At 34.2% G+C, this 23279-nt stretch overlaps 1 protein-coding gene and 1 long non-coding RNA gene across 3 annotated transcripts; one reads left to right on the top strand and one right to left on the bottom strand.

Moving 5' to 3' along the window:
- The first annotated feature begins 5089 nt into the window (after positions 1-5089).
- LOC108321016 (uncharacterized) lies at positions 5090-7002 on the top strand. The gene is made up of 4 exons (XM_017552637.2): positions 5090-5525; positions 5847-6001; positions 6108-6202; positions 6303-7002. Exons 1-4 carry the CDS (start codon positions 5339-5341, stop codon positions 7000-7002), a joined length of 1137 nt encoding a protein of 378 aa, XP_017408126.1. The 5' UTR covers positions 5090-5338.
- Positions 7003-9484: 2482 nt separating this feature from the next.
- LOC108321022 (uncharacterized) lies at positions 9485-11638 on the bottom strand. Of its 2 annotated transcripts, XR_001831443.2 has the most exons (4): positions 11300-11638; positions 11103-11227; positions 10093-10215; positions 9485-9975 (listed from the first exon to the last, which is right to left on the bottom strand). It is a non-coding gene; the product is annotated as an uncharacterized LOC108321022 (long non-coding RNA). The 2 variants fall into 2 exon arrangements; XR_008246397.1 differs by having other exon boundaries at positions 11103-11581.
- Between the last annotated feature and the right edge of the window lie 11641 nt (positions 11639-23279).

Below are 23279 nucleotides of genomic sequence, written 5' to 3'. Positions count from 1 at the left end.
ATTTTGGAATGAATTTGGATAGAAACTCCTTTTAGCAGTTTATTTTTTCAGATTCACTTGCAGTTTAGTTTTCTCAACTCTCTCTCCACCATTGAAGCTTCCATCTCTCTCCACCATTGAAGCATCCATCTCTCTCCACCGTTTGGGTTCTCTTCGTTCCTTGCTTTTCTTCACTCTTTGTCCACCATTGACATGTTGTTTCTTTCTCCCCTTTGAGTTTGAGTTCGACTTTTCTTACTTCGTTTCTTGGGTCATTTGTTCACTGTCGAGGATTTTGTCTCTCTCTTTATCCATTTCCCCATTTTTTGATGCTATGACTGTGGACTCGTTGGCGGTATATATCCCTCATTTTGGAATTTTGTTGATTTTGGCGTGCATTGTTGTTGGCAACATTTTCGTGGTTATGTAAGTCTTTGGCTTTTGTCTCCCATTGTGGTTGGCGGTATTTCTCCCAAGGTTTGGGTTTTTTCGCACACACCGTAGAGGTTGGTATCACCAAGGTTTGGGCTTTTTCGCACACACCATTGATTCATTACCAAACATCACATTAGAAGTTGTAGAAACCATCAACCATGACCAACAAGGGTCCTTCATTCATAAAATCTTAAAAACACTCATAACAAACAAAAAACAATCATGGGGAGCGCGGTTGTCACACCTGGGTAGCACAAATCAGCTTTGAGTACAAAACTACAAATTTAACCTGGTAATCGATTACAACCTTTCTGTAAGCGATTACAAGTGCATGTCTTCAGTGTGTATGGTGCGGGACCTAACCTGCGTTGCTAAGACCACCCAGGATGGGTCTTCCCTACACAGAAGACTTACCAAACTTCACACTACAAGTTGTGAAAACCATCAACCATGACCAACAAGGGTCCTCCATTGACAATATCTTAAAAAGACACTCACAACAAACAAAAAACAATCATGGGGAGCGCAATTGTCACATTTGGGTAGCGCACATCAAATTTCAGTACAAAACTGCAATTTTAACTTGGTAATCGATTACAACTTCTCTGTAAACGATTACAAGTGCATGTGTCCAGTGTGTATGGTGTAGGAACATGTTAGCTCATTGAATTGTTGAGAAAAAATGTCATTTAGGTGCTTTCATGTAAGTTAGATGAGCTCCATAAGCATTTTTGGCCAATTTCTGCCCTGGTAATAGATTACAGGGGTCTTGTAATCGATTACCAGAGGAAAAAGGGTATTTTATACAGAAACTTCAACTATACTCCCCAGCTAGATGAACAATGCTCCCCAACTCTGTTTTTCTGACCTTTGCTACTTTTTTTGTTCTTAACTTTCTCTACAGAACTCCAAATGTAGTTTGGAATCTAGACTCAAAGAACTTTCCAACAAAACAAGAATCAACTCATTTGGAGTTTGGTGGAGAAAGTTATGAGCAAAACAACCAGCAAATGTCAAAGGTGGTAGAAATATATAAAACGTTAACTTTAAGGAATTAACTGCACCTACTCAGGTGTCCAAAAATTATAAATTAGTAGTCATTGGAAAGATTTTTGAGTCTACTTTCTAATAAAAAAAGAATAATATCATTTGGAGGTCTGTGGAAAAAGTTATGATTAAAATAGTCAGCTAAGGTCAAAGTTGACAGCATGGGTTATGCACCTCACCTCAATTGGAGAAAACCACCTAAATGGACATTTTTATTTTGAAGAAATCAATGACCTAACCTCATTATTGGTACAGGGAGCTCACCGAATAACATTGAACTCACTCACCCATCTCAAAAAGGAAAAATTCAACAAAAGTAGAGAATGGGGAGCAGTGTTCATCTAGCTGGGGAGTACAGTTGAAGTTTGTGTACAAATTACCCTTTTTCCCCTGGTAATCGATTACAGGGGTCTTGTAATCGATTACCAGAGGAAAAAGGGTAATTTGTACACAAACTTCAACTGTACTCCCCAGGTAGATGAACACTGCTCCCCAACTCTGCTTTTTTGACCTTTGCTACTTGTTTTGTTCTTAACGTTCTTCACCGAAATCCAAATTACTTGATTCTTGTTTTGTTGGAATCTAGACTCAAAGAGCTTTCCAAAAAAACAAGAATCAACTCATTTGGAGTTCGGTGGAGAAAGTTATGAGCAAAACAACCAGAAAAGGTAAGAGGTGGTTGAAATATATAAAACGTTAACTTTAAGGAATTAACTGCACCTACTCAGATGTCCAAAAATTATAAATTAGTAGTCATTGGAAAGATTTTTTAGTCTACTTTCTAATAAAAAAAGAATCACATCATTTGGAGGTTTGTGGAAAAAGTTATGATTAAAATAGTCAGCAAAGGTCAAAGTTGACAGCAATGGTTATGTACCTCACCTCAATTGGAGAAAACCACCTAAATGGACATTTTTATTTTGAAGAAATCAATGACCTAACCTCATTATTGGTGCAGGGAGCTCACCGAATAACATTGAACTCACTCACCCATCTCAAAAAAGGAAAAATTCAACAAAAATAGAGAATGGGGAGCAGTGTTCATCTAGTTGGGGAGTACAGTTGAAGTTTCTGTAAAAATTACCCTTTTTCCTCTTGGTAATCAATTACAGGGGTCTTGTAATTGATTACCAGAGGAAAAAGGGTAATTTGTACACAAACTTCAACTGTACTCCCCAGGTAGATGAACACTGCTCCCCAAAGTCGTTTTTGTTGTTTCATGAAATGTCATTACGTTTTTTTTATTAATGTATGTGCTTTTTAATATTGTTATAATTTTTCATTACTCAATACCCTTCATTACTTCGTTTATATTTGTTTAATATTGAAGTATTCCAACTTGAAGTGTTCCTTTAATGATCCATCCATAAAACCTTCAAAAGACAGTCATAACGAATCCAAAATATTCTTGGGGAGTGCTTAAGCCACGTATGGGTAGCACTCTTTAACTTTCGGTACAAAAGGAGATTTTTCTACTGGTAAGCGATTACCAGCTCCCTGTAATCGATTACAACAACATCAGTTCTTTGTCAATGGTGCAGGAACTCACTTCTCAACCCAGAAACACCTTAACTTGGTCTTTCAATGATGACGAACAAACAACTGCATAAATGGAGGAGGGAGAACACTGCTATGAAGAGAGAAGTTGAAATGAAATTCAAATCCCTAAAATGGAGAGAAAAGACAGTGATAAGGAGAGAAGATAGAGTTCGAAAACGAAGAGGGCACTTTCGGAATTCAAACTTCAACCCATTCCAAATCAGATTTTAAATTTAAAAAAACATTCAAATTCAACCAATTAAAACTTGACATGTGGCGTTGTCAAATTTTTGTCAAATTGGTGTTGTTAGAATATCGCGATCCTTTTTTAAACTTTTTTGGCATGGATTTCAGTGGCATTTAAATCCAGGGAGGACATTGGAAACATATTGAGTTGGAGGAGACAGGAAAAGTGGGGCTTGCGCCAGCTGAACTTGATGAGGATGGGAAGGAAATCAACCCTCATATTCCCCAGCATACGTCATCTCCGCCTTGGTATCTTAATGCCGAGATACCTGTAAGTGTTTCCACTTTTTAGAGTTATTGAGATCGGTAGGAGTTTGGGGTGTTTGATGTATAAAAATTAACATTTTCTTTCGTCTCATTGTTATGCTTATAGAGTTTGAAACATAAAAGAAAATGGAAATCTGATCCCAATTACACCAAATCATGGTACGACAGAGGTGCTAAAATTCATCAGGCAGACAAGTATAGAAAAGGCGAATGCGAAAAGTAAGTGATCTTTATCTGTCAAATATTTAAGCATTTGTTTGTGTTTAATGTATACTTTTTGTCTGAGATACAACTTGTAAACTCTTGATTAAACATTTACTAGTTATTGGTTATAAGACAATAAATAAATATGATGTTTACTTGCTTGTCAATTTTTTCCTGAAAGTAATGTGTTTAGGTAGACACTCTCATAATCAGTCAATGTGTATTTTAGGTTTTCGAAGTCTGAATCCTTTATTTAGTTTTTGTAGTGTTATTTAAACTACATGATAATGGCTGTAAGTTGGACTGTATATAGCATAACATATGACTTAGTTAATTATGTTTTTACCTTATAACTTCATTACTTATGAGTAAGTGAATATGTTATTTGATATGTTTTGATATTAAGACATGTTTTTTAAATACTATCTTTGAAATCCCATAAACTATTTGACAACCAGGCTTGTCTCTGAATTTATTTATGGACCACTCCAATCTTCTTGTTACAGTTGTGGAGCTATGACACGTGATGTGAAGTCATGTATGGAAAGACCATGAAAAGTGGGAGCAAAATGGACAAACACTCACATTGCCCCTGATGAGGAGAAGAATGGAGGCATTTCCCAGAGACCAACGTGCCTCGCTCGAAGTGTTCAACCCTTCGTCTTCTTACTCCAACGAGAAGCCGGTCAACTCGCCATTGCGCACTCAATCCACGTGGAAGACGTGGATGGAGTCATGCACCGAGGAGCCACAGGAGCAGCAGCAAGACGACGGTCCCGATGAAGTCACAGCCACGTCGTGGATGGCGCTAAAGGACTCCACTCCGCCGCTTCCATCACAAACACTCGCTGCGGTGCTCGGTGGGCCTCAGGCGGAGGTCGGAAATGCCGCGAAGCGCGCTGCGGAATGGGGTCTAGTGCTGAAGACAGACACGAAAACCGGGAAGCCGCAGGGAGTGGCGGTTCGGAAGGTGACCGGTAAGCCGAGGACGGACTCCGGAAACTCCGTTCGGAGCTCCGGCGAGTCCTCCGACGATGGGAGGGAGTACCGGGGAGGAATCCCGAGGGTTTCGGAGGACCTGAGGGATGCTCTTTCGGTGTTTCAACAAACTTTCGTGGTTTCTACTGCTATATGTAATGGAAAAGGTTTATTCGACAACAGATTTTTGACAATAATTTAACAACGATACGTGTGACATTATCATTGGTTGTTTTTATCAAATTTTTTTAAAAGTTTCATTTTGTCTTCGAGGGCATCTTTGGAAAGATGGTTCAGAAACATTTTGGTACTTTTCACTTTTTGAAACAATACTCAGAAGAAAAACCTATTCCTCTCTTCGAAACTCTCTCACCGCCTTTGACATTCCTCATTCGAATCTCCGCCACCGAAGTACTGTGTTTATTCACTGTTGTTCGTTCGTTGCTTGGATCCACCGTTGTCTCCGGAGGAAGTCGTGTGGCCTTCTACTTTTTCGTTTCTGGGTAACACAAAAGAAGAAGACCTTGGTTTCCGAGGGTGTTTGTTGTCACTGTTCATCGCTGCAAAGTTGCAATATTTTGGCTGATTCAGCGTTTCAGATGGCTTTTGGTGGTTGATTCTCCTACCAAGTTGAGAATTTGAGATGAGCAGCCAAAAGGGTCGTCATGAAGAAGAGATGGGCACCTCAGAAACCACCGGGAAAGTGGTTGTGGTTGCAGTTAAAGCTTCCAGAGATATCTCAAGGACTGCTCTGGTGTGGGCTTTGACTCATGTTGTTCAACCAGGGGATTGCATTAAGCTGTTGGTGGTCATTCCGGCTCTTTCTTCAAGTATTGCTTACTTTTCTTCATTCTCTCTCTCTTTTTTTCCTTTTAATTTATATATGATTGGTTTGGCTCTTTCTTAGTTACATTACTCAGTTTAGTTTCACATTAATGGCTTTATAAAACTGAGTTAAAGAAAAAGTAAACTAGAAGATGAATACAGAGAATGAGGCACTGGTTGGCACATTCTACGCAATTCTGTTTTGAACCTTCAAATATGTAAGGCTTTAGGACCTCGACGTTGCTAGAGATCTGAACAATCCAGAAACCTGTTTTACTCATTCTTGTATCGAGGTTCGTAACTGACTACAATTTCTGCATTTGCAGGCAAGAGGGTATGGGCATTTTCAAGATTTACCACTGACTGTGCCTCCAGTAATTGGAGATCCAGTTTAGGAACTGCTTCAGATCAGAAAGTAGTTATAACAAAATCCTGTTCTCAGTTAGTGCTTCAACTCCATGATTTTTACGATCCAGAGAAGGTTGGGACATACATAACATTGTAATAGCTTCCATATATGCATATTCTTTCTTGCTTTCTTTATGTCTAGTGTTCGGTTTTCCTAAACTGTCAAACAATTTACACAGATAAAGATCAGAGTGAAGATTCTTTCTGGTTCTTCATGTGGAGGTGTGGCCGCTGAGGCCAAGAGAGTTGAGTCAAGCTGGGTTATATTGGACAAGTAATTTTTAACTTTCTTTGTTAAAGGCTGCGTTGTTGCTTGATACATCTGTGAAGTTTTCCCAATTACTCATACACCGAAGATGATTGTCTATTTGCAGAAAGTTGAAGCATGAAAAGAAATATTGCATGGAGCAGCTGCATTGCAATATTGTAATGATGAAGCGGTCTAGGCCAAAGATTCTGCGCTTGAATTTGAATAGTTCACCTAAGATGGAACTGAACATGGGTTGTCCATTGAAACTCAGAAGAAACTTGAAAGAGAACACTGGACATGGAGGTATAATCAGAGGTCCAGCTGTTACTCCTGCTAGTAGTCCTGAACAAGGGTCACCACCATTGACTGCAACTGATGTTGGAACATCATCAATATCAAGCTCAGATCCTGCTACTTCCCCATTTTTTCACTCTGACAACTATGAGAGACAAAGGAGAGGTTTCACCTTCGTCCACGAGGGACTGACAAACCTAGAGGATATTGAGTCTGACTCCGAGAGCGAAAAGCTTAGCATGTCATCCAAGAGTTCATATTTTCAGCCATGGATTGCGAATGTGATTTGCATGGATGGTGATTTCTCAAAGCATGAAGACAACGTGCAGAGATCCAGCGACAAGACTTTGGCAACTGCATATGAAGCTTTGCTTCAGAAATTCTCAAAGTTGGATGAAGATCCTATACTAGGAATGCTTAACTGTAAAATTGATGTGAACTTGAGCAAAAGTGTTAGAGAAGCAATTTCACTAGCTAAAGGTTCACCTCCTAGATTTTATAGGTTTTCAATTATATGTTGCAACACTTAGGATTTTATAGGTTTTCAATTATATGTTTATTAGTTGCCTAGATATTTACATTGTATGAGCCTTGTACATGTTTTTTGTAAACAAAAGATTATGATTATAAATGTTGGGTAATATGTACTGATAATATATTAGTGCAGGGAGTACACCCAATAACATTGAAGTCACTCACCCATCTCAAAAAAGGAAAAATTCAACAAAAATAGAGAATGGGGAGCATTGTTCATCTAGCTCGGGAGTACAGTTGAAGTTTCTGTACAAATTACCCTTTTTCCTTTGGTAATCGATTACAGGGGTCTTGTAATCGATTACTACAGGAAAAAGTGTAATTTGTACAGAAACTTCAACTGTACTCCCCAGCTAGATGAACATTGTTCCCCAAAGTTGATTTTGTGTCCCCAAAGTCATTTTTCATTACTCAATACCCTTCATTATTTTGTTTATATTTGTTTAATATTGAAGTATTCCAACTTGAAGTGTTCCATTAATGATGCATCCACAAAACCTTCAAAAGACAGTCATAACGAATCCAAAATATTCCTGGGGAGTGCTTAAGCCACGTTTGGGTAGCACTCTTCAACTTTCGGTACAAAAGGAGATTTTTCTACTGGTAAGCGATTACCAGCTCCCTGTAATCGATTACAACAACATCAGTCTTGTGTCAATGATGACGAACAAACAACTGCAAAACAAAATTAATATTTGTTGGTACAAATAACCAACGTAAGTGACAACCCAAAAGCAAGACACACCAAAAAATGACGAACAGATGCAAGACCAAAATCCACTCCCCAAAATACAAATACCGAGACTGACACTGTGATCACCTGTACTTGGTCTTCCATCAACAACTGACACTGACCTAACTTGAAAATCCTTCTTTTCCACACCTTCATCCATGGTTAACCACTTCAAAAAAAAATTAAAACACAGTCCTGCAGAGAGTGGGGAGTTGTTCAGGCAATACTGGGTAGCAGTAGTCAACTTTTGGTACAAAATATCATTTTTCCAATTGTAAGCGATTACCAACACATGTAAGCGATTACATCTGCATGTCAAACCTTGTCCATGGTGAAGGGCCTCCCCCATCAACCCAGGATCACCTCTACTTGGTCTTCCATCAACAACTGACACTGACCTAACTTGAAAATCCTTCTTTTCCAATCATTCATCCATGGCTAACCACTTCAAAAAAAATAAATGAAAACACAGTTCTGCTGACAGTGGGGAGTTGTTCAGGAAATACTGGGTAGCAGTAGTCAACTTTTGGTACAAAATTCCAATTTTCCAATTGTAAGCGATTACCAACACATGTAAGCGATTACATCTGCATGTCAAACCTTGTCCATGGTGAAGGGCATCCCCCATCCACCCAGGATCACCTGTACTTGGTCTTCCATCAACAACTAACACTGACCTAACTTGAAAATCCTTCTCTTGGACACCTTCAACCATGGTTAACCACTTAAAAAAAACAAAAAACACGGTCCTGCAGACATTGGGGAGTTGTTCAGTGAATAATGGGCAGCAGTAGTCAACGTTTGGTACAAAATGTCATTTTTGCAATTGTAAGCGATTGCCATCACATGTAAGCGATTACAGCTGCATGTCTAAGGTTGTCCATAGTCGATGGCCTCCCCCATCAACCCAGGATCACCTGTACTTGGTCTTCCATCAACAAAGGACTCACCTAACTTGAAAATCCTTCTTTTCCACACCTTCATCCATGGTTAACCACTTCAAAAATAATTGAAAACATAGTCCTACACACAGTGGGGAGTTCTTCAGCCGAAACTGGGTAGCACTAGTCAACTTTTGGTAAAAAATGGCATTTTTCCAATTGTAAGCGATAACCAACACATGTAAGCGATTACAACTGCATGTCAAAGGCTGTCCATGGTCAATGGCCTCCCCCATCAACCCAAGATCACATGTACTTGGTCTTCCATCAACAAAGGACTCACCTAACTTCAAAATCCTTCTTCTGCACACCTTCATCCATGCCCAACTTGGTTAACCAATTCACAAAACACTCAAAACACACTCCTGCAGACAGTGGGAAGTTGTTCAGCTTAGACTGGGTAGCACCCCTTAAATTTTGGTACAAAAGGCCATTTTTTCAATGGTAAGCGATTACCAGGCCCATGTTAGTGATTACACTTGCATTAACACACTGTAAAGGGCTCCCAGGGAGCGATTAAGCTAGGCTTTGTAGCACTCATGAGGTTTTGGTACAAAAACAATTTATCAAATAGGTAAACAATTACAACTTCTCTGTAATCGATTACAACCGCTTCAGCTCTGTCAAAATTGTTCATCAATTCAGCTGTCAACTTACAAACACCCTTAATGGGTCTTCCCTACATATAGGGGTCATAGAAATGGACATAACTGGACATTTGTTAAGAACAACTAAGGATGAAAATTAAACAACACTACCAATCAATAAATGGAATGAATATTACAATAACAATTCAAATAAGCATTTGCTAACAACCACTTTCTTTATTAACAAACCAAATCTTTGTTTCAAATACAAATAAGTTCCATAATTAAAGTTCTACAAAATACTACAGTAATACAACTATCCATAATTAAAGTTTGGGACTATATCTGGTGTACGAAGTTTTACAAACTGCACTTTTGAATCGCTTTCGGTGCATGTAATACTTCATAACAATTTCATTGCTGCAATCTTCTCCCTACATCCAAAGTTGTTGCAATTCTCATGTTGGTTACATGGGGTACTGTAACCACCATAATATTTATTTTTCTCCTCAAGCAACTTAGTCTTCAATGCTTCAAACTCTTTTTCAAGTGCTTTAATTTCAACTACTTGTTCCTCTAAAACACCATCTAAACCATCATCAATATCTTTTTTCTGTTTTTTATTGGTTGCTGACCTTGAATGTGCTTTCTTCCTTTCTTCCTCTCCAGCTGGACTAAATGATGCTCTCACAAATGGCTGACTCATTTCTGTCATTGATGCACCATAATCATCAAGCGTATGCAAATTCATTAAAAACATAATTGTATAAATTAAATCATTAAATCATTAAATCAAATATGTTAATAAAACCACTGATTACATACCACACCCGACTCCATTGTAGATTTTATGAAATTGTCACCTACATTCACATTAATCCAATGCAAAATTCTAGGGTATTTATGAACTAAATTATTAGAAGGAACGAAACGATCACAAAACCAAACCTGAAATACATTACACACCATAATTAGTATACATAAAATGCTCACTAAAACATTATACATTTATGAATTCAAACATTTCAAGGAATGAAACAATCCATATAAAAGATTTACTTGGAACACGTACACACAACCTTCCACATACATAGTCCTTGCACCTTTTCCTCTATTCCAAGTTGTACAAGCTTTGTTGAAACTACTAAGTAGATATTGGTATACTATACGACCCCAACAAAACCTACCCAAATCATTTATTTTATCAACTTTTTCAAACAAAATTGGGAATATTGTTTTGGTACGATTGGTAACAATATCTCAGAAATTCCTACCAAAATGTATAGCCTACAAACATCTACTGAAGGCAACTTCTTGTGTTTTTTCAAAATAAATTCATATATAACTTGCAATTCATATTTTCCATTACCTTTTGCAAAGTACTTCCGACAATCACTTTTTTCAAGTGTTTTTTCATTCAACATAATCGGCTCACCAACTAAACCCAGCCCTAAGCTTAACGTAACATCTACTTCCTTTAATTCCACAAATTTTTCTCCAAACCAAAAACCACCCCTCTCATCATCCCACCTTTCTAATAAATCGCTCAGAATATTCCTACCAAGCTTAATGTCATCATTTAGTTCTAAAAACCATTGAAATGGAGTTTGTGAAATACTAGCCTTCTGTTTGTCAGTCAACATTTCTTCAAACCACCAATAAACTTGGTTTTCATTGAATGTCGAACAAACAACTGCATCTGAAAATAAATATTTTTTTCATGTATTAAGTCGCGATAAAACACAGAACCCATAAAAACCCACAACCCATAAAGACAAAGCTTCAATATAACCAACAAAAACACAATGAATACCTAAAATGAATGAAGTACATACCTTGTTGGAGGAACCAATGTCAGGGGTCGAAGCCATTGTACAAAATAACGAACAAAGAACCACAAACTTCAAAAAACCCTTCCATTGAGACCGGTTAAAGCAGACCACGAACTCCACAAACAAAACTGCACCACACCAACTCAAATGGGTACACAGTCAACACAACAAACACACAAAATGAAATGAAAATCAAAAACCTGAAAATGGAAGACGAAAAAGAGAGTGTGAAGGAGAACGAGAGTGATGGAACAGAGAACGAGAGTGGTGGGGCAGAGAAGAACGACTGTGTGAAGGAGAGACAACGAAAATTTGAAAAAGAAATCCCTAGCAATGAGCACCAACTATTCTGGACAAAGGATTAAGTGAAAAATGAAGCAGGGCAGTTTGGGAAACTCATCCAAAGCAGATTTTCTTATTAAGAAAATAAATTCAAACCCAACCAAGTACAACGCGCCACGTGGCGTTGTCAAAAGTGTTGTCAAAACCCAGTTGTTGGAATATCGCTGCCCATATGTAATCTTGTATTTAGACTGAACCTGTACTGTAGGGTTAATGGTGAGAGAAATAAAGAAAAGAGAGAAAAAGGTGTCAGGAGATGAGAAAAAAAGTGTAAAATTTTTATAATTTTGAAATTCAATTTCTTTACTTTTAAAAACTGGATACTAAAAATATAAAACAAAAATTTACTTCTATTTTTATAAGAGACGAAATAAATATTTAAGTCTAAAATTTATTATATTTAGAAACTAAATATGAAATATAAAATAACACAATCACCACTCACTACAATTTATTTTTTTTCTCCCTCCACCTCCCACCACCTTCCAAACACATCCTTCCATCTCCCACCACCTTCCTCCACCATCCTGTACCACTCTCCACATTCCACAAATTTCATCCATCTTCCTCCACCATCCATAAGGAACCATCCCATCTCACTCCATTATCTTAAATACCACCAAAAACCTCCTCATAAACCTTATGCACTTCCCCCCACCCCCACCGCATTACATCTAATTCCAACCTAAGTTTGAACAACAATCCATGAACATAGAAACCCTAAGAGAGGGAGAAAAGGGAAGAGGGTGACAAAAAAAGAGAGGAAGACAGCAAAAAAGGATGGTGAAAAATTGATGATGAAATAGATAGGGAGGAGAAAAGGACTATAGGAGGTAGAGGAAGGCGGAAGGGAAAATAAAAATATCAGAAGAGTTCTATAGGTAAATAATAACGTATATTATGACTTGTTACGTTTCATAAAAGATGTTAATTTTGATTTAATATAAGATATCATACTGACTCTGTTAAAAAAAATAAAAACTCAATTAAGTAAAACAAATATAAAGACATGAAAGAATCATAAACCTAAATATAAAACGTTAAACTAAAGTATTAAAATTAATAAGAAATTAAAGTTAGCAAATATATCAATTTAATTTTATATTTTAAATAAAATACTTTAATAAAAGAATCATTCACATTAAAACTATACCAAATGGAGTTTCCAATTGGACCAAATCTGAGAGCCAAGAGTCTTATTATATAACAAAAAGAAATGGAAGGTGCGTAAGGACCCATATAAATGTACTGAATGGCCATATGGGCTACTATGAGAACTGACCCAATATTAAGTGCTTTCCAAAAGCACATATGGGCCCCACACCGTACTCATCCTGATTTCACTTCGCATATATGGCTCACCTTTACATATTATTTTAATATTTTATCATTACGTTTTTTAGATTATATATATATATATAACTATTTTTATTTATATTACATATAAATCTATTAATTATTTTTATTTTATATTTTTAAACAATTTTATAGCTATGATCATTTAGTTAATCACAAATTGATAGGTGATAGGAAAATTGAACTGATCAGTTCAATGGTTAAGATAATTAGTTTTAATGTTGATCAACTTAGAGTTAAGATATAATTACTCACGATTGAGCTATAATTAGGTCATTGTTAATAAAAAACCAACTCCAAAATATAGAAATATAAGTTTGAGGTACGAAGTAAGTGATATGCATTTACTATACTATTAATATTTGAACTTCTAACATTGAGCCGACTTTGGCATCATGGTGCCTTCTATAGGTACACTTCGAACTATTTGGATGAGCGGTTAAGAGAGAACTTTGATTGCAAGAAAACTTTTGGATCCTAAGTGACTTACTTGTAGAGGCATATGGAAGAAATATAGGGAAGATACGAAAAGGAGTAGACGACCCTTAGGGTCGAGAATGTAGCCATACACTAAGAGTAAAGGGCTCAACAGTCGATGCCTTACGTATCAACCTACAGCAACAACATCAACCTGCTCTAACCAGGCATAGAGAAGACTCATGCAAGACACTATATGAGGGCAACAAATGAGCTAGCAGAGAGAACCTATTCGTGCAGATAGTTAATACAATCAATTTATTGTCCTTTAAATCAATAATCATGGAGATCTCATGCCTCTAGTCCTCAAAATCTTTGAGAAATATGATGGACCAACTAATCCAGACGAGCATTTAAGGATGTTCGTGAACCAAATGACTTTCTACACCGTAAGCGACCAAGTGTGTTGTAGAGCTTTCTCCCTATCCCTCAAAGGGAAGCTTTGGCATGGTTCAACTTGTTGCCACTCAATTCCATAGGCAACTTCAAGACCTTATGCTTGTACTTCAAGATGTATTTTTTCACGAGTCGATCACATCACCTAATGACTCTTTCTTTGGTGAACCTCAAACAAGAGAAGGAAGAGCCCCTTTGTGCTTTTGTAGATCGCTTTGGGAAGATCGCTTGATAGATTAGGATTCTCAGTCACAAGTTTTCCCTTACCCACATGATAACAACCTTGAGGCTCGAGTCATTCGGTAATAGTCTATTCATGAGGCTAATGAAGATCATGGAGGAGTTGAGAAAGAGGGTCGTAGAGTATATACAGGTGGAAGACATTTGGGATTTCCACAACCTTCAGAGGTAGTAAGAGGCTTCGACAAACTCGAATAAGGAAGGCAAAAAACCAAATGGTGTTAGTGGCAAGGGGGCGAGTCCCACCCTAGGGACCAGCCTAAAGCACCACTTTCCACTAGTTTCAATCTCTATCTGCATGGCTAGCATCTGCCTCTGGATCTCCTGGACTAACGTCATTGTGTCTGGTTTTCCCGCCACTCTTATGGTCTCAACTAGGTTTCTTCTGCTATCCTCGACCCCACGGTGGGTGCCAAAATGTTTTTACTGGATGGGACGAGGATGGATCCTGCTCACTTCTCTTGCTTGAACAAACATTTGCTGCTCTCACTGCTCTGGATGACTGATCGGTTTGAGGGGAGGTGACCTGCAAAAGACACTTCAACGCTCAAGTTAAATATCTTTTTTCTGAAAGTCCAAAGTAATCAAATTATAGAAAAAATGTCTTAGAGTTTACAAGGATCAAACCTATTAATTTATCTCTTAATGGTCATTAATGCCAACATTAACCATTTATCAATAACAATTACCGTATTGATTACACTTTAACTATGTTCAACGACTGTTTGATTCGACCGGCTGCGCCGTTCGTCTCTATAACCCAACCGATCATTTTGTCCGACTCACCACGTGGTAACACTTACATAACTATCATTCATAATTCATGTGAAAATAACGTCAAGTAATCAATATCTGAAATATCTTTATAATTTATCCTCCAGTGTGTTACATATGTGGCATAAAAGAAAATGTAGAATCATTTACATGTAAAAGAGGCTAGGGACAGTTCTGATTTATCTTTTTGGTGGGGGAGTTGGGGCGTGATTTTCTAAAAGCTCAAACGTTCCTTAAACTTTGCCGGGAAGAGGGATCTAAAACTTGGCCACATTCATTTGCTAAACCTTGGTTACCAGGCTGGACTTAGAACATAAACTATGCTTATTTTCTTTGCAAAACAAGTGGCTAAACAGAAACCGTACTATTAACTCGCCATAGAACTCAAGTTATATCTGCTCAACATTATTTAATAAACCTTTTACATGCTTATATATAATCACATCAATTACCCAAAACTTTTCTAAAAAGAAGCATGATGAGTAAAATATTTTAATAATTTGAGTGTACACATGATTCATGGTGAATTTGAGTACGTATCTTGAAATTAATATAGTATTTTATGTTATTTATATGTTATAAAAGAATACTGATTCAATTTACATTTTATTCCATATATAGTTTTTTGTAAGTATGGTGATATTTTAATTAAGATCACTGCAATGCATGAACCTATCAATGACTTTCCTTCAAACAGTTTTTCATTATACAATTGCCGCCAGAATTGATGTTTCATAGACACGCTTTCAAATTCCAATCAACAACTATTACTCATTCATATTATATATGCGATCAAATTTTGCTTATTTATTTCTAAAACCAACAACAAAGTTTAGCAGCTTTGCTTTTTGGTCCATGAACTTTATGAGTACCACAGAATATGAATAATTTAGTTGCTCAAACCTTTTCCATATTTCAATATAAATAGGATTTGCAAATATTTACTGCTATTAATATTCGCCATGCTTGTTTATGTTTTTTTTACCAAGAGAACTTTCAGATCAAAAAAATAAAAATATAATTAATATCTTATATCACTAACGACCATGTTTTTTCTAAAAGCACACTGCATGATGCATTATAATGGAAAAACACAATTTTTTAAAGTTTGTGAGTCCATTGCTAACAACATATCTGCATTAGGTGTTGACATATAAACTTGAAGAGTGATACTGTCTAAGTGCATTATTTTTTTGTTGATGAGATTAATTCTTTGAAGAGGGATCCTTTCACGTGATTTTATTGGCATAAAAGAAACTATAGAGCTCTGTTTTATTACCTCATGGCATTTGCTAGCCTTTCTCATATTCCTCATAGAGTGAATTTTATTTGTGAACAACCGACAATATTTACGCTTGTGAGATAATTAATCTTTTTTAATAAAGTCATTAAATTACATTCAGATTTATCCGTAAGTAATTACAAGATAACTACATATATATTTAAATCCTATTTAACCTTTTTCTTTATATTTTGTAAAACAAAGATTTCAAAAGATTATCAAAAATTTTAAAATACTATTCAACCTTCTTTATATTTTTATCCTTTTTCATACATTAAAAAAAATATAAATTATAGAAAAACGAATAATTAGGATAAGAAAAAAATATGTAGATCTATTCAGATTGTTATTTGATTTTTTTCTCACGACTAATTACAAGAACATAAAATGATATTTGTATTTTATAATCAATCTTTTCACAACTATCATGGATGTTTATGTTTGGTAATATTAGAGCGAAATGCCTATTTTACAAAAGAAGGAATTCTTTAAGGAATGACGAGTCAGATATCATACACAAGTAATTGAAGTAGATAAAAGGGAGGTTGCTTTAAATACATGTAGTCCTCATTTTCCTCGCATTGTTTGAAAAAAAACATTAACATATCGGTTGAATATAAGAAATTTGCAACTGATTCACAGATCTTAGCTTAGAAATAGTTTTAAAAAATTATTATAAATACGTCCTAAAAGAGTAAAAGTCAAATTCTCGATCAAATCAACTAAATAAGATTTAATAGAAAAAGAGTAAAGCCACGAAATGGATTCGGGACTCAACGACTTAAAAATTTTAAATTCTTCGCAAGTCGGTGAGAAATATTATTTAAGTGGGAAATGGAGGTTGCCAGGTTATTTCTTAAAGAAATTATTTAAATGAAGAATAAGATAATAAATCTATATTTTACGTGCTAATTGTTAATCATTCATAAGTTTCTTATGTGATTATATTTGGATAAACTTAAATATAATAAAATTAAATGAGTTTAAGAGTTTTGTTTGTTTTAGACAGTAAGGATATAAGTAGTATAATATAGTGGTTATTAGACAATAATAGAGAATAATCGGTGTCTTAGTGATAGAGTTTATAGTTTTTAGGTGAAAAGTCTATATGTAAGTTAATAGATTATAAATGTCTTATTGTACATAATGTGACATAGATAAGAAGTATATTCAGAAATATTTAATGAGTGTTATATTTTCTAATAAATTAGAATCATAGTTGAGAGAACGAGTGTTAGAGTGAGAAAGAGATAATAAGAGAGAGATAATCAACCTAACAAACCACGTGTCCTTGCTTTAGTGATGTGATCATAGATAGGGCAAAGGATGAAGAGGATAAAATGATGACAAAAAGCATGATTAAATGAAATCATCTTATTTCTTGGCTCTTTTACAACTTTGTACAAAAATAGAAGTGTATGTTTCATGGCTTGTACTTTTCCTTTAGTAGGATAGGATTTCTTAGGCTTCTATTTTGCTTCTCTTGTTTCTTTTTCTTAGTTTTGTTATAGAGAAACTTATAAATTCTTCTGTTCTTTAAGGTGAATGTGGAATTTCACATAGTTTGGACTTAGAAGAAAGAAAAGTAAATAAGTATTATCTCCTTTTAGTTGCTTGTAATGCAAGTTATCTTATGTATAGTTTTAATTTTGATCTTTAGACTAGTTAGGTAGCTTATATACCCTTAGGAGGTTATAGAATTAAGAGATGTGAGTCTTAAAACAACCTTGAGAGCTATTGTCCATACTTGTAGCCCTCCAAGTCCCATATCTATTAGTTTTCTCCACCTATTTATTCTCCTAGTGTTATATAAGCAACCTAATGTCTCTTTTATACATAAACCTTCAAATTTGAATATAAAAGTGTTTTGCATTCAATTGTATTACTTCTTTGAGAAAATATTTTGTCTCTTTGGAAGAACATGTAGAGAGCTGTATCTTAATATTAGAGATCAGAATCACGAGATTGATACAATTCAATATGACTTAAGGTTGAAATAGGTAGATGTGGAGAAAATGAAGGTTGAACTAAAGGTGAAGAATTAGGAAGCTGTAGTTCTTAATTGTAAACTTAGAGAGAAAAAGAATCTTTGAATGAAGTGAACATAATGGTTGTGCTTGAGGAGCTTGAGTTTGAGGAGCTTGAGCTTGAGGAGTTGAAAAGACCGTTAAAGATAAGAAAAAGAAAACATTTAACGTTTTTGAAAAACAACAAAAAAAATATATATATAATGACTAATGAATAATAAGTCAGATAAAACAAAAAAACAAGTGGGTCATGAAGCAATTGAAGTAGATAAAAGGATGGTTGCTTTAAATATATGTATTCCTCGTTTACTCGCATTATTTGGAAAAACATATCGGTTGAATATAAGAAATTTGCAACTGATTAACAGATTTTAGCTTAGAAATATTTTAAAAAGAAAATATTATAAATATGCAAAAGTCAAATTTTCGAGTCAAATCAACTAATTAAGATTTAATTGAAAAAGAGTAAAGCCAGCAATGGATTCGGGCTATTACGAGTTAAAAATTTTAAATTCTTCGAGTCGGTGAGAAATACAATTTAAGTGGGAAATGGAGGTTGCCTGGTTGTTTCTAAAATAAATTATTTAAATGAAGAATAACATAATAAATCTATTTTGTACGTGGTAATTGTTAATCACTCAGAATTTCGTTATTTCTACTTCAGCATATTAGATTTCTTTATAATTACTTTATGTTTCGAATATTAAATAGTTTTCAAATTAAATATTTAATAAATTAATTATTCTTTATTGAAGTTTCTTTATAATACTTTCTCTATAAGTTAAGTTTCCTAAAATATGAAATAACAATATACATTATTAATTAAGTTGACTTTAATTAATTCTTATAAAACTGAGCGACTTGGACTATTAGAATTGATTTATTTGTATTAAAAATTAATCTTATTTTTGCGCGATTGTTAAAATAAAAAGAAAAGTAGATTAACAAATTGAAAAAAATATAATATTAGGAACTTGGAAAAATTTTAAATAATATTGTATCAAGGAATAATTTTCAAGTTGATGGTGGTATTGTCACTATAATTAAATTCTTAAATAGCAACCAATTTTAATGATAAAAAATAATTAATATATTACTAATTTATAAAATTAACATTATTGGTATATAAAATAGTGTACTCTCCATTATGAATAAAAAAAATTATAATTTGCTTAATTTAGACTCTAAACTAGTCCTACTTATCAAAATGATTAGTGCTAAATTGGTCACTAATTAATTAGAGACCAATTTATAAACTAATCTATTTGATTGTCAAATCTTTAATAATTAATGCTAGTGACTAATTTAGCATTTTATTTATAAATCAATTATAATTTTTTTTTCACTATTGATATTAATAATTTGAAGTTTATAAATTAGTATCTAGTTGATGTAGTAACTAATTATTTTTTTCTCTAAAATTATTTGCTATATAACGATGGAATGTGATATTATTACTTTTTTCATTGGTTTAAATAAGTAGGAGTATTTTGGATAATGTTGTTAGATGTATGACTGTTTTCTTGAAATACTATATTATGTGATTGATGAAAGGTGATGTGGTTTGATTATTTTAATGATGTTGGTTTTTAGATGTATGGTTAATTCATTGACTTACTATGTTTTATGGTTCCGAAGAGGTGATGAACAGAAGTTTAATTGTTCTTATCAAAATTGATCGTTTATAAGGTTTTGAGAGGAACAAAGAAAGTTTGATTCTTAAGCATGTCAGCTGAGTTAAGTGGTTCTACTGTAGGTAAAATTTAAAATTATAAACAATCTTTTTAAAATTAGGAGAATGAGTAAGAATACCTAAATAAACTAAAATAGTCAATTGATGTAGTTAAGAGTGATCTACTGTTAGGAAAATGAGACTTTAGAAGATAAACTGAGTTTATGAGTTTGGGATTAAGGAAATTCTTTTAAGACCAGACGATTTTATTTTGCAAAGTTAAGATATATATAGAAGACAATGTTTCTAAATTAATACAGTCCTTAGTCGGTATAAGTTAAGTAGATGAATACTCTCTAAACGATTACTTGTTGAATGTGGTATTTAATGGAGGAAGTACTGATCAGATCATGTACTTGATAGACAATGTATTCGTTAGACGATGTACTTGATAGATAATTAGACGATGCATTTGTTGGAGGAGTCATGCACTTATTGAGCGAAGAAGTAGTGTTTTAAAGTATTTGTAAATGATTTTGTTATTAGAAAAAATCATATAGAGACTAGACCGTCTAACAATTTAGGTTCTGGAAAAAAAACATTAAACAAAATATAGCTTTGTAAGAAAAGTTGTTTTAAAGAAATAACGTCTAAGAGAAAAATATTTTAGAACATCTTTTATAGACGAAAACAAGCTTATAATAATGTTTTCTAGACTATATTGTTTGATGAAAAGGTTTTATAAACAGTATATAAAGAAAAGAAAGTGTCTTTCTCAAAGTATCATCTAATAGAGGATTTGGGTTACAAACAACTTCTAAAACATCTAAGCAATAACGTCTTACAAGCTAGCATTTTATGAACAAAAGCATCTATCTCAATGTCAACACTAAAGCTTAAAATGTGTTTTATTTAAAACAATGTTAATTCAAGCAAGCGTCTTATGAAATGAATCATCTAACAAATGACCGCAAAATGTTGCATAACTTAAACAAATTTCAATAGCATCTAATGTTGTATACCATATGATGATCATATATGTTGAATGCTTTACCAAACGATGCATTTATTAGTGAAAGGAAAAATGATAAAATGTTTGAACGTAATATAGCCTAACACTTATCAATATTCAAAATATTAATGCATGTACGATAAAGTGGTTTAATACTTATATACATTGTTCTTAATATTAGTGCATATCACAAAATGCAGAAATACTTTATTAGAATCACTGCATTTAAGAAAAAAAATGTTGAGAGATATGAAGAACATTTTAGGAATGTTTCCTTTGAAGCCTTATGCTTAGTCACATCATACAAGCTACGTTTTGCTAAAAGTTATGACAAAGCATTGTACCTCTGCAAAGTAGACTTGAGTCTGACTGTTGACCAAAAGGCTACCTACTCCACATGAATTCAACCTCTCAATCTAATGGTCATTTCTCAAAAAAAGATATAAATAAATAGAAGCTTGAAGAGAAGATAATAAATATATAGTGAACTCGTGAACGCTCAAACAAGATTATTGTGCTCATATATCGTCTAAAGCTAAATTTTGCAAAAGAGAAAAACCTTATCAAATTCTCAGATTTCTTTTTATTATTTTTATCCATTCCTTGAGAGTTATCAATATGTATTTGCTCATAACACTGAATGTGTTGTACATTATGAAGAGAATTAAAGCATTCGATGTTTAACTTAGTTGAGTTAAATAATTTGGACGAGTTCTTTAGGGTGGGACTAGAAGTGATTATAATACTTATATACTAGGAGTTGTTAAACTCGAACTAGTCGTGTTGACTAGGTGAACCATAAATGGTGAGAATACTCGTTGTAAATCTGGAGAGGTAAAACTTGTGTATTTTTCTTGAAGAATAGTGGAACCCCTTAAGAGTTCTTGAGGGAAACTTGGATGTAGCTCAAGTTTGAGTGAACCAATACAAAATCTGTGCTTTATTGATTTTCTCTTTTAAACGTTTTCCATATAAGTCAATCATAAAACTAACGTCTAAACATCTTATTTAAATTATATATCTTTTACCCATATCTCTCATGTGGGTAAAAACAAGTCACTCGTTAGTTCTGATAGCAATAAATTGATTTTAATCAATTATGTTCATTCTTATGGTGTGTGTGTGTGTGAAAGTGCTAGAGACTACATTATGAGAGGTTAAACTTTGTCATTAAAATTCTTTGTGGTGAAAGAATTTTAGCTTAAACAAAGTTTTTAATGATTTTCATATTCCTTATGGTTGATGTATGATTTGCAACATACACTTGATAAAAAAAACCTATATGAGTGTCGAGTTGGGCCGCTTGTATAAGATCTTGGCATGATCTCTAGAGCACTCATGAATACCGGGCATGCACATGGCCTAATAAGCGCAACACTACGATAACAATAAAGATTGTGGATGTGTATTTTAATTGATAAACCTCTAACACAAGTCAAGTGTCTTTGGTTCTACACTGTCTATTATGTTTTCTTGATCTAAGACTGGTTCATATAGCTCGCTACACCAATTCTGATGCATTACAACCTATGAAACCCGGAATAAAAGTTTATTATCTTTCTTTTGCAATATGTAGGGGATTATTATAAAATAATAATAATTACAAAAGAAACGTTAGTTTTAAATGTTGGCCAACAATTTTTATTTTCTCCTTAACGTTCATAAATGCATAGTTTTTATTTTCTCATTAAAGTTCATAAGTGCCAACGATCAATTTTTATTATTCATTATTGTGGCAATAATTTTTGACCAGGTTTATGCTCTATAAATAGAGAATTTACATAGAGAATTTCCTGCATTCCAAAAACCACACCAAGTTAAGCTTTCCTTCTTCTCTCAAAAGGAAACTTTATTTCTCAAGCTATCTTCTTAGTTTTTCTTCCTTTCTTTTCTTATCCTCTTTATATCCTGGATTTGTTCTTTTGCTCTCTTTAGAGTTTCTTGATAGTTCTGAGATCCTTAAAAATTTCTAATAAGTTCCTCTTGTATATTGGGGACTTACGTAATATACCGTGGATAAGTTCTTAAGGACAATGAACTACGCACTTTAAGAAATACTGTTCGTGATTTTGTCAGCAATTTTTACAAAATTTCCACACGATCTAAGTTAAGAGTGTTATGATAGTTAAAGAACTTGTCCTCTTTAAAGATCCACTCTAACAATGAAGTAGAACTGTCAAAATGAGGGAAACCAAGTGAAATATCATTTACGAACAATGTTGATCGGAGTAAATTTCTTTGTTGATCTTGAGTTTGTTAAACTTCCATTGGATTGAGAAGCATTTTCTAACAATTACTGCAATGCTAGTTGGATCTGATCTATCTTCTTTTCCTATGATTTGGATTGAATTGCAAGAGCTACTTTGAGCTTCTCCATTGTTACCAATAAACAACACAAATCATCCACATTGTTTTTTTACATTTTTTTATAATTCCTTCATACATGTGTTCTCAACCATGGAGTCAATGAAAACACCAATATAACAATGCTAAAGTTGAGGGGAGCTTTAATGTGCTTTTGTATTAATTGAAAATGGTAAGAATGTTTGAATCTACAATCAATAGAGAAAATGAAACAACAACGAATTAAGGAAATGGCAGT

Source organism: Vigna angularis, chromosome 1 (genome assembly GCF_016808095.1).
Source record: "Vigna angularis cultivar LongXiaoDou No.4 chromosome 1, ASM1680809v1, whole genome shotgun sequence".
Taxonomy (NCBI): domain Eukaryota; kingdom Viridiplantae; phylum Streptophyta; class Magnoliopsida; order Fabales; family Fabaceae; genus Vigna; species Vigna angularis.
The sequence above is the reverse complement of the archived record's forward strand: the minus strand, read 5'-3'. Positions and strand labels throughout refer to the sequence as shown.